This window comes from Dermatophagoides farinae, chromosome 5, assembly GCF_024713945.1.
Source record: "Dermatophagoides farinae isolate YC_2012a chromosome 5, ASM2471394v1, whole genome shotgun sequence".
NCBI classification, from domain to species: Eukaryota; Metazoa; Arthropoda; class Arachnida; order Sarcoptiformes; family Pyroglyphidae; genus Dermatophagoides; species Dermatophagoides farinae.
This window is the reverse complement of record NC_134681.1, coordinates 3,034,919-3,053,084: the sequence shown is the minus strand read 5'-3', so window position 1 is coordinate 3,053,084 and position 18,166 is coordinate 3,034,919. Positions and strand designations below refer to the sequence as shown.

The 18,166-nt window shown below is 29.4% G+C and overlaps 3 protein-coding genes and 1 long non-coding RNA gene across 5 annotated transcripts in view; 2 read left to right on the top strand and 2 right to left on the bottom strand.

Annotated features, from left to right (window-relative positions):
* The window catches only part of LOC124497375 (glutamate receptor ionotropic, kainate 2-like), a 36,891-nt gene extending 33,284 nt beyond the window's left edge, over positions 1-3,607 (bottom strand). Inside the window, exon 1 of the mRNA XM_075731253.1 lies at positions 3,399-3,607. The gene's annotated coding sequence lies outside the window, so the exon portion shown is untranslated. The remainder of the gene's footprint in view (positions 1-3,398) is intronic.
* The window catches only part of LOC124497366 (glutamate receptor ionotropic, kainate 2), a 28,285-nt gene continuing 10,505 nt past the window's right edge, over positions 387-18,166 (top strand). The window contains exons 1-2 of one of the 2 annotated variants that reach the window (XM_075731251.1): positions 387-1,713; positions 7,252-8,236. In XM_075731251.1, the coding sequence (XP_075587366.1) occupies positions 7,429-8,236 (808 nt within the window). In that variant the 5' untranslated portion in view covers positions 387-1,713; positions 7,252-7,428. The remainder of the gene's footprint in view (positions 1,714-7,251; positions 8,237-18,166) is intronic. The other variant, XM_075731252.1, reaches the window with a different exon arrangement.
* Positions 3,443-4,244, top strand: LOC142597541 (uncharacterized). The gene is made up of 3 exons (XR_012832241.1): positions 3,443-3,526; positions 3,697-3,729; positions 3,928-4,244. It is a non-coding gene; the product is annotated as an uncharacterized LOC142597541 (long non-coding RNA).
* On the bottom strand, positions 14,316-17,212 carry LOC124500603 (piggyBac transposable element-derived protein 4). The gene has a single exon (XM_047064694.2). It carries the CDS (start codon positions 16,296-16,298, stop codon positions 14,628-14,630), a length of 1,671 nt encoding a protein of 556 aa, XP_046920650.2. The 5' UTR covers positions 16,299-17,212; the 3' UTR covers positions 14,316-14,627.

The window sequence follows — 18,166 nt, the reverse complement described above, 5'->3', positions numbered from 1 at the left end:
TTGTAGCTATGAATTCAGTAGTGAAAAAAATTTTTCAAATCAGGTAATTTTTTCTGTTGATCAGATGCCCATTTAATGATGCAGAAAAACTTTTTTTTAAGAAAAAAAGACCAAACAGAATTTCAATGATTGAATGAATAGAAATTTCTCTATGGAGACGACGCCAAAATACCATCAGAAAATAAATGTTGGCTACTGCAGTTTGAGTTGCAGCGTTTTTTGTTGTTATTGTTATATGGATGTTTTGCTCATACACTAACTACACAACGATGATGATGATGATGATGATAATAACATAAATGTTGTTGGAACAGACAGACCTTAGACAAATGTGTGTGTGTGTGAGAGAGAGAGAAAGAGAAAGAGTAGTAGGATATGTTATATGTGTCTGTGTGTGTGTGTGTATATGGTTCCATTAGAAAAAATTGAGAATCAAGAATATTCTCTCTTTTCGCAAATAGTAAACCACTAAACCGGCAGCCAGTTATCTGGTTGGCATCCATCGATGAGGATGTAGCACCATCATCATCATCATCATCAAAAACGCACATGCTTTGTTCCAATTAGAATTTGTTTTGTTTTTGTTTGTTTGTTTGTTTGTCTGTCATCAATTCGTATCATCAACACTTATCAATTGGGCTATTTATTCATTTATTTTATATTCGTCTTTCATTCATTTTTTGGCCATTATTCTTCAATCGATCGATCAATCATTAGATGATTACACAATTGGTGGTAATGGTGGTGGTTCTATTAATTCTTTTTCTTCTTTTGATTCATCAATCAATTCTAAATCGATTATGAATTATCTTTTGGTTTTGAATAAAAATAAATGACAAATTTTATTCATGTGTATGTGACATGGTCATTTGCATTTCACCATTATTTTTGTTATTGAACAAAAAATTTCATTCAATCTTTGTGTGTGTTTGCAATCTGAACAATTCGTCAATCATTTTGATGCGTTAAACATGAAATTTTTGCATTAAATTCAATCACACACATAATTATCACATAAATAGTAAACATTTAGAATTGAACAAATGTTTTTTGGTCTGTTTCCATTGTCCACAAACACACTCACTCGCACACACACACACAAAGAAAGAATCGACAATAAACTTTTTTTCATTCTGTTTCAAGATTGATCGATTTTTCGGTTTTTTTTTGTTTTTTTGGTTTTGGTTTTTGTTTGTTTTATCACCAATTCATTCATCGCACCAATTCGAACCGAATTCAGCATTCATTAATACATTTACATTGTCACAAAACGACAACAACGATTTACCGTGATTTGATAAATGAAAAAATACACCAATTCACTTTTACCAATTGTCATAGTTATCTCGTTTTTTCTATGTTTCTGTTTTCTTGCATCGTAATCAATTCAATTAATTAATTAATTAATTTTTCTCTCCTGTGTATCATTATCATGTTTTGTAATTCAAAGACAAAAAAATTGATCTTCTTTTGTGATAAGAATTTGAAACAATTAAAATTGATCATTTTTTCGTTGTCATCGAACAACTTGATGTAATAAATTTTGGAAAAATATTTTGAACAAACAAACAAAAATCAATCATGAATTGATCAACATTCAAAGAAAAAAACGTTTCAGTTTGGAACATCCTTTCGGACAGGACAGAAAAGAGCCGACACCATCGTTCATGTTTGTTGTTTCAAAGGAATTTTTCAAAAAACAAACAGAAAAGAGTATGTACATCTTTTTTTCTACCAATCTATTACGTTTAATTCAATAGAAAAAATTTGAATGAAACACACACATAAAGCGAGAGAGGAACGAATGACAATAATCGAATCATCACATCAACAACAACAATAGATAGATGTTCACTTAAAAAGATTAGGCTTATTTTGATGTTGTTGTTGTTGTCGTCGTCGTCGTCGTCACTGACAATGACGAATAATGATGCATGTGATACTTGAAAGAAAATGTGCTTGATCTAAATTAAGACAAATTATATTTGCATTTTGTCATTTTGGTTGAAAATCAAAACAACGAAAAAAAAACTTCATCTAGCATCATTGAAAAAAATTTGAACCCTTTTTTGTCATCATTTGACAAAATTTTCATCAATTTTATCAGAAGAAAATCGACCCAAGTTAATTTGTTGGATAATTTTCGTTCAATAATTCTTTTTTCCTTTTTCATATTACAAATTGTCACTGTGTACAAATGTGAAGAATGAAACGAAATCAAAAACCAACAAAAAAAAACCTAAATATCTTGCAATATTTTATTCAGTACTTGAAACGGTCGAATTTATTTATTTTCTTTTTCCAATAAAAAACAAACAACCAAAAAAAAAACTGCTCAACAACAAAACATCGACCACGACGATCGAAATAAATAAATCGTTTCGAAATGAGATTTACAATCTTCCGGGCGGTTTTTTTTATATTCGTCGTCGATATTTTATCCTTGGCCAATGTTTTACACACACACACACACACACTACATTTGTTGATTTGATTTTTGTTGCTTTTTGTTTTTTACGTTCATCAATGCTTGAACAACAGAACAGAAACATGGGAAAAAATCCTAAAACTTTTTTCCCTTAAAGAAAACAAAAATAAATAGAAATAAAACGATATAAAAAAAACAGAAAAATCTTTGCATTTTTCTCTCTTTGCTGGGCGCCATGTGCGTGTCTTACTTCCTATTTTTTTTATTTTACTGGTTGTTGGTTGTTGTTGTTTGTTGTTTGTTCTTGTACTTATATATTCTGAAAAAAAACACACACACACACACACATACACAAACTCCAATACAAGTCTTCGCGTTTGACACATTGATTGATTATGGAACCTATTGGAAATAACTAAAAAAAAAAAACAAAACAGACAGATTATACATACAAGGCTCTATTTTGGTTGTTTTATTATAAGTGTGTTCATAGTTGTAGATTAAAAGACCTTAAGGTGATAGACATACACGATATTTAAGGGATGTGTTGTAGGGAAAATAAGAAGAATTTTTTTGTTGAAAATTTTTCTCACACCCACCCACATACATACATAAACATGTAAATAGTTAAAAAAAATCTCGAATCATTAATGATGATGGCCAAATACTATTGGAAAAGAGTGTATTTATCATGTTTTGATGTATACATGATATGAATAGAAATCATATATATCATATATATAAAATATAATAATGAACATGATGAGTTTCTCTCAATAAGAAATTTTTTTATTCATAGTCATTCATAGAGCATAACAATATAATAACGATTGTATCGATAGGCAAAACAATAACATTGAGTTGTTTTTTATCATCAAAACATATATGACCGTGATGGATGATTAGGTATAAGGTGAAATCAAAGGAAAAGAAAGTTTCCAAAAAGATAACAAAATTCTTTGTAACAGACCTTTTGTGATCCACATGGAACATGGTTGAACAACAAAAAACAGATTTCATCTCAACAAAAAAAAACTGGTCGATCATCATCATCATCATCAGAGCAGAAATCTAAATGAAAATCATTGATTCATTTTTGTATGTTTGTAACATTCACAATTTGCATTGTTTTAACTCTCTTTTTTTCGAATTTCGATTTTTGAGCAAAAAAGAGAAAGAGAAAAAAACAACCCACTATTCAGTATTTATATTCATTTCTATTTAATTTTTTTTTATCACCACCACAACCACATGGACCATCCATTTAGATTTACAATAAAAGTGGGCGGTCAATTTTTTTCGTAAGTATTTCTGGGTTTCAAACCATGTGCTGAAAAACTTTTCTCATTCCATTCTCGTCGAATAATAATAATAATAATTGACTAATGAATATCAATTAAGTGAATTACAGTTACGAATCGAATCGAATATAACGCCCATGTAAATGAGAATTCTCACTCACTCTCTATCATTCTCTCTTTCTCTCTTTCTCTCACCAGAAAACATTAAACAACAGTATGGGTTTTTCATTTTAGCATCGAATAAGCAAATATGCAAAATAGCAATACAAATTCTAGCAACAACAAAGAATGAAATTAAAGTGAAAGTGAACAAAAACGTGAACGTGTCGAAAATAGAAAACTTTTACATTTGTAACGCTAGATTTTTGTTCATTCATTTTCACCATCATCGCGAATGATAGTGAATAATTTCCATATCGATATGAATGGCACACACAAATCCATTGATTGGATTGATTGTTTATCATCAATCAAATTTAACATTCAAAAATTCATTTTTGTTTTGTTTTTTACAAATTTCCGCCGAAATGAAAATAACCATAATATTTGATTTGTCACACATTTGGTGGTTGACAATTTTTGTTTTCCACTTTTCAGGTGTGGAAAAAAAATTTGCCTTTCAAATACAGTTACAACATTTACATTTTAAAATTTTTAAAAAATTTTTTTCGACCAAAGAAACGAATAAAGTGCGGAATTCATTATGACCGAAAAATAAAAATTTGCTGTTCTTTCCATTTAATTTTTCTTGATTCTCATGCTGCTATTAATGTTAATGTTTGTCGACGATGATGATGATGATAATGACAAACACACACACACACATTCCGTGGCATAATGCATTGATTGTGTGACAATTTTCTTCTTTCAGTTTTCTCATTCTTGTCCCTCGATTCTGGTTTTTGGTTTAGTTGCTTGCATCAATTTTTTTTGTTTGCAAACTTTTTATGAAAAACCAAAAAAAAAACCAACAACAACAACAAAAACAACAACAACGTGGAAAACAGTACACACACAATTCAATTGAAAAAAAATTTTATGATTTAAAAAAAAATGAAATGAAATAAAACTTTTGATTCATTCCAGTATTTTGTATTTCGAAAAATGGCGAGAGAATAAAAGTTTCACTAAAAATGGATCTCGAAATATAAAATAAAAAAAGTCCAAATGAATGAATTGACATGAATTCTGTTACAATTATTTTTATTCACTGGTGGTGGTGGGCATTTTGCACATATCTTTGTTTTTTTTTGTTCGTCGTTGTCGTCGTTTTTCAACAATTTGAATGTTTTCGGTTTTTTGTGTTATTCGAAACTTTTCTTTCCATTTTTTCCGGTTCGTTGAAAATTTCAGTGCCGGTTTTTCTTCGTATGTGTGTGTGTGTGTGTGTGTGGCTGCAATCTTCTAATGCCCAAATGCTTTTGGGCATTTCAAGGCATTTGTTTTCACTACCATTTCTTGATGGTGGCGGCCAATACATCATTGACAACATTATCGGTTTCTTTGTTCCATTTTTTTTCTTGAAAAAAAAGAAAAAAATCTTGACAAGAATTTCTTAAAATGCTGGAACAAAGAACAAAAAGTTTCAGAACAATCACATCATCATCGATTGATGATTTGAAGAATGTGCAATTATTGGCCATTTTTTGTACTGTCTGCTTCCCAAAAAGAAAATATTTGTTAATGCAATATTCGGACATGGAATTTGAAAACGAAAAAAAATTGGAAAAAATGAAAAATTTGAATTTGGCCAAGAAAAAACGGTCAAGACAATGTTGATGATGTCTAAGCTAGCCAAACAGATTTGAATTCAATATTCATAACAATTCCGGAATCATGAGGCCAAGTACTTTGTTCTTCAAGCTTTTTGTTTTGACTTTGAAAGCCTAAAAAACAACTAACGGATTCAATATTCAGCCGTTACGGTCGATGCCTTATATTTGTTTGTTATCCTGTGTGTGTGTGTGTGTGTGTGTGTGTGGGTGTGCAACATTTTTTTTACGCTTGAAATGACAGCCCAGTTTTTTTCATTTTATTCGTTGAATTACAAAAGAAAATTATTTTATTTTAAATCATTGTTTGTCTCTGCGTATGAATCTTGGAATGTGAATTATGGTCGTGTATACACAGAAGATATCACTGTTATATCACCGTTATACATGTATATGGTCAATGTCAATCTAAATATATATTTATTTTATTGCAAAAAAAACAAAAGTAAAATATTACTTTTGAAAAATCAGGGTAGAAAAAAGTAAAGAAATAAAAAATTCTTTGGACATTAAATTTCATTTTCATGTCTCTCTTCGGTGTTGTTGTTGTTATTTGTTTGTTTACGACGATTAAATTCAACTTTATACGGAAAAGAAAAGAAAAAAACATCACCTATCGCGCCGATCATGCATATCCATCCGGTTTCATTTGTATTCAGAGTCAAAGACCATTCTTTGAATAGGCCATGTCATTCATTGTTCTTACACTATTTGCTAACACGATTTCGTTTTCCGTTAAAAAGGAAAGCACATTTAGATAACACAAGATTTTTATTTTTTATTTTTATTTTTTCTTGTTATTCAAATACCACAAAAAGTTTCAACAACAACAAGAAAAGCGAAACGAAAAATATGAATATTTTTTCTTCAACCAAACAAAACAATACCAAAAAGAAAGTACAAAAGAACTTTTGTGGAAAAAGAAAAGAAAAAATTCACAGTAAATCGATTTATCGAATATTTCAAAAATGTTTGAAATCTTTTGGATTTCATTCATTGTTCATTTTTTTCGGTCATTGTTGTTTGTTGCCTTTGTCAACGGTTGGTTGATTGTAATGGTGAAAAAATATATATCTCTCTGGCGTGAATCGAAGGAATATTGTCGGCGCCGGAAATCATCTTATTTTCGACAACAACAAATAGTGTCAATTCTACACCCGATTCAGGATCAAAATTCTATATTTTTTCACCATATCTTCGAATTTGAACTTTTTGTTGTAAATCTTATCATCTCACTGCTGCGTGTATGTGTGACTCCAATATTATTCTATTAGGCTCGTTCTTTTTTCCTATCACGAATTCAAATACACTTGGGAACATGAAAAGAAAATAACTATTTTGTCATTTCAAACGGATGAATTTTTTGTTTGTTTGTTTCGGTTTTGTATATACGGTGTATCAAATCGTATCATGAAAAAAAGAAAACAAGACACACACACACACATTGACAACAACAATAGAATTGAATCAAAACAAAACAAAAAAAAAGAAAAGAAAAAGAAAAAGACAGAGAATGGTAGTTATCGCGGCTGTGACTGTCTTATCATAAGTCTGAAGGGGGAATTCAAAATTCTTCTTAGTATCACATGATTTCATTTTCATTTCAGATTTCATTTCGTTTTTTTTTGCTTAAAACTGCACATAGATGTTTTATCTATTTGTTTGTTTGTTTGGAAATGTCCATGTCTTTAGAGGATTGTTTATTCGTTTTTACTATTTTATTTTTCAAATTTTTATTTTCTATTTTCAGGATTTTAATTTTGAAGACCGAGAAAAAATCTTTCGTGCCTTTTGAACGTGTGTGTGTGTGTGTGTGGGAGAAACGAGAAAAAACATTATTATCAACCATCATTCAAAATTAACATCATCATCATCAACATATAGCTGCCAATTGTATGTCATTTATAGTGAAACAAAAAAAAATTCAATGATGTTATTATCAACATCATCATCGAATGAGCCACAGCAACAACAATCACCACGACAAAAGAATGATACAAATTTATCTTTTAAAACGATTGATTTATCATCATCATCATCATCATCATCGACAATGGAAAGTGTTGGAAAGAAAAAAAAACCATCAGTAAGAAAAAAACGAAAGAAATTGAAATCGACAACGACAGCGACAATAACAAGATCAAGATTATCATCCTCATCATTAGCGCCATCATCAAATAATCATTATGATCATCATGAACAACTAGGATTTAATAATATCTTAATGCTGCCTTATAATAACATTAATGATGATGATGATGATTATTGTTCAATTGGAATATTTTATTATGGAAATTTTTTTTTTAAAAAATTCTTTAATCATGCCTTTAGGACGTTATTATTGATATTATTGATATTATTATTCAAATTACCATTCAATATTCGAAATAAACATAAAGAAAAAAAATATCATCAGGGTTATCGATCATCAACAAAGTCAATGATAATGATGATGATGAGTAATCGGCTAAATTTTTCAATAATAATACGAATTGCAATAACAATTGTATATATAATCATATGGATCATTATTGTTGAAAAACAATTTCAAATGTCTCAAACTATGGCCGTGTCATCCGCATCACAATCATTAACGCAATCATCGATTGTATCAGCCGCATCATCACAATCATCATCATCATCATCATTAAATATATTGAATCCATTTTTGAATCCATCCTCTTCATCCTCCTCCTCATCATCATCATCATCATCCACCAGACAAGTTCGCATTGGTAAGTGAATTATTTGTTAGAAATAAAATAAAAAAACTAATGACTATTGTCCCGAGTACCAATTGACGGAAATGACCAAAAAGAAAACAAGTTAGTTTGGTAACAAGTGTTTTAATGTGGCGAAATATTTCCTAACTAAACATTCCCATCCAATGACTACTGTCACGATGACAAATACCATATAAATATGACTGAATTCAGGTTCTTTTATTTTCACACAAACACACACACATATTTATGATTACTAGCGATTCATTCTCATACAAGGATTGTTAATGGAAACCTCAAAATTCAAAGGGCCCATTAATATTGGAAAAGATTATAGCAACAACAAAAACAACAAAAAAAAAATTAAAACATTTCAAATTTCTGGCAGACAAATGAACAATGAACTAAAGAGTAAAAAAACGATAAGACACAGAATATGGAATCGGGTATATTTATGGTTAAATAATAATAACCGTGCTCATCATCATTATCATCGTCATAATTTGTTAGGTTGAATAAGATAAGAGATGCGAAACGAAAAAAGTTACGGTGTTTTTTTTTTACTGTGCAAGTATTCATTTTTTCTATGTTTCAACTCGAATAACTTATTTTATAGAAAATCAAATAAATCTCATTCACGACGTATATCTTTTCCTGTTTGTTTTTTGCCTTTTTCTTTTTTTCGCCAAATGGCGACTCATCATCATTATCATTATCCTCATTTAATTCTTAACTTTTTTTCATTTTTCTCGCTTGCCTATCTATTAGTAGTAAAATAGTAGTACTATATACGGTTATCTACTAGTCTACTAGTATAGTTTATTTCTAATAATTTTTTTTTTTTGCTTGTTTTCGGGTTACAATATGATTTATGACGATTTTTATAACAACAAATACCGACGACGACGACAGCCAAATATATTGTGTGTGTGTGTGTGTGTGTGTGTGTGTAATAATAGCAAGTTATGAAAAGAAAATTATTTCGGTTTGACCAAATGGGAGAGAGAGAGAGAGAGAGAGAGAAAATGAGCAAAATAAAGATCCAAAAAGATGATGATGATGAAGAAAGGAGAGAGAAAAAATGGATGCTTTTCCTTTGCTTCATCATAATAAGAGTTAAGCATTTCAACGTAAAAATAATAATGGTAATGTCCCAAAGACACTGCTGGACACTTGAAATAAAATGAATCTAGTCACAGTCTATGAGCTTCCAAAAAAGGAGCAAACGAATGAATCTTTATTAACAACAACAACAACAACAACAACAATAATAATAATAATAATAATAATAACCTGTCAATAAAAAGAAAATGATATGAAAAAGCGGAAATTCAAAAATATTCAGCTCAGATCTATATGGTCTGGATTCTCTATATTTTGTTGTTGATATTCTCTTTGTTATTTATTTCATACAATTGTATTCAAATGTAAAGACGAAAAAAAAACAAAGTAAAGTAAAACGTGCAAATCGTACAAAACAAAAGGATTAAAGTGAAACCAATGTAATTTTCTATGTGTCTCTATGTGTGTATCATTTTTATCCATGTCAAATTTTGGACATCTAAACAAAACGACAATAACAATTCTGAAAAACAGAAAAATTTGTTTTTCAACACTCAACAAACAACTCTTTTTTTACAACCTTAATCATCATCATCATAAAATCTATTTCCATTTCCGTTCTCCATATTCATAGGAATTTGTATTGAAAATTATTAATATGCTTAAAAGAGTCAAAGATGTGAAAGAATAACAAAAAAAAATTTTCCACGACGAAATAACAACAATAGAGCCAAAAAACAAATATTGGAAACAGTAAATATTTGTTGTGTTGAATAACAAAAAAAAAAAAAAATGATAATAAGTAAGAAAGTAAGTAAACATCTTATTCGGTTGTGATGATTATGAAACAAAAGATTGTTTTCATCATCACCATCGATGAAATATATATAGTAATGACACATTTCCGTTTGTTTGTTTATTCATGTTTGCCATTTCATATTCATTATCATCATCATCATCATTATTATTGAATGTCCATCCACGATATTAATAAGTATCATGTGTATTATATCCTGTTTGGTTTGGTTATTTATCTGTAATTCACTTTTTTTTCTACTTTGAATGAGAAATTACAAGATTTCATGCAAAGAAAGAAAAAAAGTAGAGTGTATAGATTTACATATTATGTACTGAAAATCATTTAAATGGGCCATGTTCATGATAACAACAATAATAAAAAACTGACGATAAATAAATGTTAAAGATTTTCTTAGAAGAATGTCTTCTTGAAGTAATGATGACTGATATTACTGATAGCGTTCCAAAGAAACAAAAAATTACGGGCACATTTTTACTAATGGCTTAAAAGAGAAACAACACAGTATATATGAACTTTGTTTTGTTTGTTTTTTACGACAACGAACTAATGATGACTATATGAAAAAGAAAAAAGTATTGGCTATATCAAAATTAATCATGGCAACAACAATGTAGCAAAAAAAAAGATCAAGTCTTTTCGTTCTTTTCTCCCTTGTAATTTTTTTATATCCTAAAACCTTAAATAAAACACATCCATTTTCATTCATTAAACACATAGTGGACACAGATCAAAAACTATTGATCCTTCTATTCTATTCTATTTTATTCTATTCGTTTTTTGATATTAATATTTCAATTTTCATGGCTGTTGTTTTCTTTCCATCATCATGATTTTCAACGATTCATGAAAATGAAAGCGGAAAAAAAACTTTGTCATCAAATGGAATTATAATAATAATATTAATATATCACATACTGTATATGCACACACCCATTTTTCATTCACACACACACACACACAAATGTCAACGAATATAACAAAAACGAACTGAATCATTATTATAGAATAACAAAAGATTCTTCAATTCATCATCATCATCATTGAACAATCGAATTTCAAAAAAAAAAAAAATTGTAATGTAATGTAAACCAGAATGAAATCAACTTTTTCTTCCATTTTTGATTGCTATCGAGAAAAATATATGGATCAGACAACAAACTTTTTTTTGTCCTTTTCAAACAATAATAATAATAAATAATGTGAAATGAATTTTGGCTGACACACAATATAATGGTCAGCAGCAGTAGCATTGATGCATATGAGATATGATGATGATGGAATTGATTATGATTATTATGCTCATTTGTGTTTATCATTTGAAAAATGACTTTGAGAAAACTCTTTAACCGATAATGATAATATTTTTTCAGCCTTTTTTGCAAGAAAAAAAATACCCAAAACCTAATATCCTGGATCCAATGAAATTTCTAGCTTAAATAACTGTCCTCATTATTATTTTGATTTCTCCAAGTGCAACTTCTTTTGTGGTTGATTTTCGTTTTCGGGTTACTAATTTTCCAATCTAAAATATACCATACGATTTAGATAATTACCAGATTGTTTTGGTTTTTCTTCATGGTTTTTTTTAAAGGATCATATATATACTACCCTAATAATGATGAGGGAATGAGGGAAAATAATGGAAAATCTTTTCTGTTTTCAATCTATTTGATTCCGCATCGTTTCTGTGTTTTTCTGATGACCATTGCAAAAAAAATACTGAATGAATGAATGAATCCATTTTCAAATCTTACCTTCTGCGATAATAATACAATTTGATTCGATATTGTTACCGGAAAAAGTAATCAAAGGAAAAATTTTAGTCTTTTCTTTTTGTGAATAATCATGTCTGATTCCGTTTCCGTTCAAATAATAATGGATCGATAGGAATATAGAGAATGAATGTGAAAGATGAATGGAACAAAATATTTTGAATGTTGTGATGATGACGATGATGGTAGTGGAAGTAGAAAAAAGAAAAAAAAAGATGTGCTCAAAGAGATAACGAAAATGAATTGAAAAACCAGAAATGAAAGAACGATGATGCGATGGCAAAAAAAGAAGAAAAAAATCGAAATCAAAATCGAAAATCTTTCCATTTTTTCTTCCACGCTTGTTTGTCAGTACAGATTCTCATGCTGCAAGCAAGCGAATGCCACAAAATGATGTTTTTTCGCTTTGATGATGATTTGCAACAAAAAAATTTTTTTTCTTCACTCGGCAATTGTATCCGAAACATTGATGTTCACAGTGTGTGTGTGTGTGTGTTTGTGTGCATTTGAGATCATAAATCATTTGAAATCATCATCCACATATAACGAACGAACAAACTAAACTAAACTGAAAAAATAGGAATTCTTCATGTTCACAAATGTGTTCAGCAGCCGTAACAATTTTATTTTTTTTTCATTTTTTACTTCGTTTCAATTTATCTAACATTGTGTGTAAGTGAGGGAAGGGGGTAAAAGGATTTTTTTGGTCTGCAAAATTCTTGTTTTTTTTTGTATCATAACCATTTCATTTGGGTTTCATTCAATGATGATGACATTCAACCGAACACACACACACACACGGGAAACCAAGAATTTTTTTTGTTGAAATTCTAACAACCAAAATATGAAAAAACAATCCACCAGTAGAGAGAAAAAAATTAAAGATTTTTGTGAGTGATTTTTTGTGGTTTGGTGTTTTGGTTTTTTTTTTTTTTTGAAAGAAAAATTCAGCTAGTTATTCGATTAAAAAAAACCATAAAATACAGTGTATTTTAAGGTTTTTCTCAGTGTGAGTGTGTGTGTATAAAATGGCAAGAACCAAGAGAAAGAGAAAGGCAAAACTGGTAAAATTAAAATCAAAAACATTTGGATACAGAAGCCGCAAAAAATAAATAACAACTCATGTCACAACAGAATGGAAGAATAATAATTCTACAATGATTCTGTTACTTACCCAGTACGTCCAGAATTTATTTATTTTATTTTATATTTGATATTTACTTTCTAGTGGTATGCTATTTGATGAGCGTTCTGGCTAGATTCAAATGTGATTGAAATTCCTTTGATAGTCGAGTTTTTTTCATTCTTTATTCCAGTGTGATAAAGTACAACTTATTAGATTCAAACACACACACACACAAATGTTACCTAGTTACATCGAGAAAATGCGAAAATTAATTAACAAATACCGTGGAAAAAGTCGTAATTCTATCGTAGCTTTAGTTAAAGCTATCTTGACAGTGGTGTACACTGACGATAGTTAACACAGAATTACAACATTTTTACATGAAAATTTTTGTTCATGTTTTGGACACCAAAAGAAGAAGAAGAAATGAAAATGAAAGAAAAAACTCTTTTCAAAGTTTATGAATTTTTTTAGATTCCATTGAAACTTGAATATCGAATATTCTATTCTGTCTGTTGTTCTGTTTTTCTCATACATTCAAATAAAAGTGATGTGAAAATAAAAACCCTGGTTAGTCTTTTTTTCCTGGTTTGGATGATTCAACTTTTTTTTTGCTACAGATATAAGTGTCGATACAACAAGCTACAACAAATTGTAATTTGTAATGATTACTTTTTACAGTTATTTGTCCACAAGTAAATCACACACACACACACACACACACACACAAATACAAATATAAAGACAATTGACAGAAAAAGAAAGAACCAAAAGGAAAAAATTTGCTAAAATAAAAATAAAGTAATAGCAGCAGCAGGGATCCATAAAATTCAAGCCAAAAGAAAATCATCATCATCATCATCATTGCACATAATAATAATAATCGAAAATCGAAAAGTTTTTTTCACCATTTTCTTTACTATGATTTTATCATTTTAACATTTCATTCCATTCCATTCCATTCCACATCACATCGACCCCATTGCATTTTGTTTCACGATTCATTCAAGCAAACATTTGTTTGATCGAAATAATAATAATACGTAATAAAAATAATGAAAATAATAACAACAACAACATTTGAACATTCGACCAACATTTTAACTAATAACGTTTTGATTTGAGCAACCAAACAAATATATAAAATTATTAAAAATTATTGAGAGTGTTGGACATAGAGAAAGAAATTCGTGTGTGTGTGTGTTTCAAACATCAAAACCACAAAATTTCAATTGAACAAATTTTTTTATTTCCTTTTAGAAATTAGAAAATGTTTCATACACAATTGTAATGGCAAAATAGACAACATTAACCCATTCACGACCACCATAGACAGAAAAAAGGTCTCAAAATAGACCAACTTTTTTTATTGCATAATTTTTTGTTATTGGCTTCACCTATTTCATTGTTACATTTTTTTTCATCCAAACTGATTTACTTCTTGTTATTTTCCTCCCGGCTCATATGTGAGCCACTGGTCTATGGATAGCTCTTTGACAAAATAGACCAGATGGCTCACATATGAGCCGGAATCTTTTTTTTACAAAAACACGTAAAAAACTGAAAAATGAACGAGAATTTTATTTTTGTGGGATAAATTATGTTATTATTAAAAAAATTAGATTATATTTGGTTATGAAGATATTGATGGAAACAAGTTGGACAGAGTCCGATAGTTTTGTTTGAACTGCTACAACCATTACAAATATAAGATGTTAATTTACGCTTTCTATTTTTTGAACAGTTGCGACAGCGTACACGTTTACTGATTTTTTTTAAATAATGTGAAGCAAACATGTTATCATTGCTTGTATTTTGATTGGATTCGAGTAAAGATTTAGTCAGTTCATCTCTAAAATTAAGATATGAGATTTTTTTACCAGTGACTTTTTTAAATATGATCATGCTATTCCAAATACACATGTCAAATAAATGGAAAAACAATTTGATGTACCATCTAACTGTTTTTCGTGGTGTTGAATAATAAGACATCATTTGATCTGCTCTATCAACACCGGCCATGAATTGATTATAATCAATAATGATGTTTGGTTTCATGGATTCAATGCCACGGCTATTTTTCCAATTCACCATTTTGAATTCATGATATGTGGAAATCATACAAACTTCCCGTTTGTCCTTCCATTTGCCGACAACAACATTTCCTTTGCGTTTCCAGACTGATTCACCTTTTGCAAGTTTTTTATTGATCACTTCCTTTGGGTTGAATTTTCTGTTCTTCCGCAAAGTGCCTACAATATGAGTCTTTTGTTGCAGTAGTGATTCAGCCAAATTTACACTTGTATAAAAATTATCAATATAAACGACATGACCTTTATTTAAATATGGATCCATTAATTTTTGAACCACACCATGTGCATGACTCGAACTTTGATTGTATACTGTTCCTTTTCCTTCGTAGATTAATATGTTCAAAATGAAACCGTTTGGTGTTGATAATTCATACAATTTGATTCCGTACTTTGCAGCTTTGTTTGGAATATATTGGCGGAAAAATAATCGTCCACGCCAAAGAAGCAATGCTTCATCCAATGATAAATTCCGGCCTGGAGAATATATTTCTTGGATGTTAGTCACAATATGTTCAACAACATTTTTGATTTTATGTAATCTGTTGGATGTATCATCGGTATTATCATAAAATGATAAACAACGTAGTATTGCTTCAAATCGATTGCGGCTGATAAATCTGCCGAAAAACGGATGATTATATATAAAGTTAGTGGCCCAATAATGTCTCAAAGATGGCATTTTGACATTTCCCATGACGATACACACTCCTAAGAATTTCTTCATCTCTTGAGCGTCAGTGTCTTTCCACATACGCATAGTTGATTGTCGGCTTGTACGACTTGAACGAAGAATTTTAGCTTTGTGATTCGTCCATTTGACAATTTTTTCTACCAAAACATTATCAAAAATTAATGAAAATGCTTCGAATGGTGCAATATTTGATGGCCAATTTTGTTTTACACCTTCACATCCATTGAAATCAAATATTTCGGGTATTTTTTCAACGTCCAACCAATCGTCATTTGCATCTTCATCTTCATTTGTTGATTCATCTATTTCGGTAGATTCTCCATCACTTTCTGTCATATTACTTTCTTCCAAATCTGAAGACATAGATGATTCACAGGATTCATTTTCAGAGTTGATACCAGTTGATTCATCACTAGATATTTCATCGATATTTTGTTCAATTTCAAATATTTGGAAAGATTTTTTTGATTCTGGCGCTGTTCTTTTACTTTTACCACTTCTTAAATACATTTTCACGTTTAAATTTGATCAATATTAGTGATGTAAATTGTAATATTTGAATTGAAAGTTGTTTCATAAAATGACACTTGTTACAAAGGTAATTCAAACATCCAAAGATTCGAATCATTCAAATTCGAATTTTTTTATTATCCTTCTATTTGAGAATGCGCATAATTCATATATATAATTTGAATGAATGAATCCAAAAGCCTGAATAACTGTCTGATTAAGATGAAAAAATTTTGAATTTTGCAAATCAAGAGTATAATCAGACAATAATAATCAAAATAAAAAAACAAAACAAAAAAAATACAATTGACATGAATATAAAAAAAACTTTATTTTACATGTAATTATTAATGGCATTATAATAAAAGAAAAAAGATGAATTTTTGCGATATTGGTCAAATTTTTGATTTTAAAACCAATCATATTTTCAGTAAACATTCTTTGAGAAATAAATCTCTAATTTCCAAATATAAGGTGATCTGAGTTCTCCATCCATGTCGTCGATAAATTGATAACTAGTGTTTATCTGTACATAATCGTCGAAGATCAACACAAATCACCAGAACAATTTATCTTTTACATTTAGATTATCGCATACTTTATCGTTTGGCAAATTAATATTCTATAAATTCATTTTAAAGACCATTCCATGATAGTCAACAACTGACTTATGATATGTCTGTATTTGACATGACCTTGTCTCAAAAACACTTTTCTGATCCAGAGACCAGTTGGCCCAGATATTAATCAAGCATTCTTCTTCAAATGCACAAAGTATGAAACATCTCGGAATAAAACTGAAAAAGTTATAGCCAAACAAAAAAAGGATATGCTTGTGGCTCATATATGAGCCGCTGGTCTATTGTGGAAAATTTGAGTGGCACACATATGTGACGCTTGGTCGTGAATGGGTTAATAAACTGAAATGGAAATAATTCTCTCTCTCTCTCTCTGTGTGTGTGTGTATAATTTGACCAATAACAAGAATGAAAAATGTTTTCGAGAATTAATTAATTATATGATATGGTAGAGGTGAGAGCGGAATTTCAAGTTGCCGTTACGTTTTTAGTTTCTCTCTCTCCCTGTCTTGCTTTGTTCAGTTAAGAATGAAAAAATTCATTTGTTTCTATGATTTTATCGTTAAGATGTGTTTTGTTTGTGTAAAAATCATATCACAACAACAAGATCAATTTTTCTGTGGTTGTTGTTGTTTTGTTCAATGAATAAATAAAATCAAAATTGTATTCAAACAAACTGAACAAAATTGTACAAATAAAAAATTTGAGTGAGAAAAAAAAAGAAAAATCGGTGTCAATTCTATGTCATTATCATGAATGAATGAATGAATAACTGCAAATGACAATAAAATTTTTATGAACTATTTTTTCCTTGTTGTAGTTGATTTTATTATAGATGAATGTTTTTGTTCGAATGTTGAGTCTTTCAACGTTGCAGGAAAAATCACAATGGAAAAAGATGCATTCGATGTGATTTTTTTTACATTTACATCTTGTGATTTACGAAAGATTCGTGTGTGTTGTCTTTGTTATTTGGTTCAAGAAGTTATTGTTTCTTAAATCAATGTTGTTTCACTGTTTTTTTTCTTGTTTCAAAATGTAGAAAATATCGATTTTTCACTTGTCTTTTTTTCTTAAAGATCTGATGGGTCTTTTTTGGGTTAAATTTGTTGCTGTTTTCTTGATTTTTTTTTTGCTCTTTTGTTCCATTCTTGAGTGGTGTGTTCAAATCGAAGAATATCTTGTTCTTTGTTTTGCGATTTCATCGAAAACATTGTTATATTCAACATTTAACAAAAAAGTTTTCTGTTTTTATAATTCTAGTCCATAAATATCAATATGGAAACGACC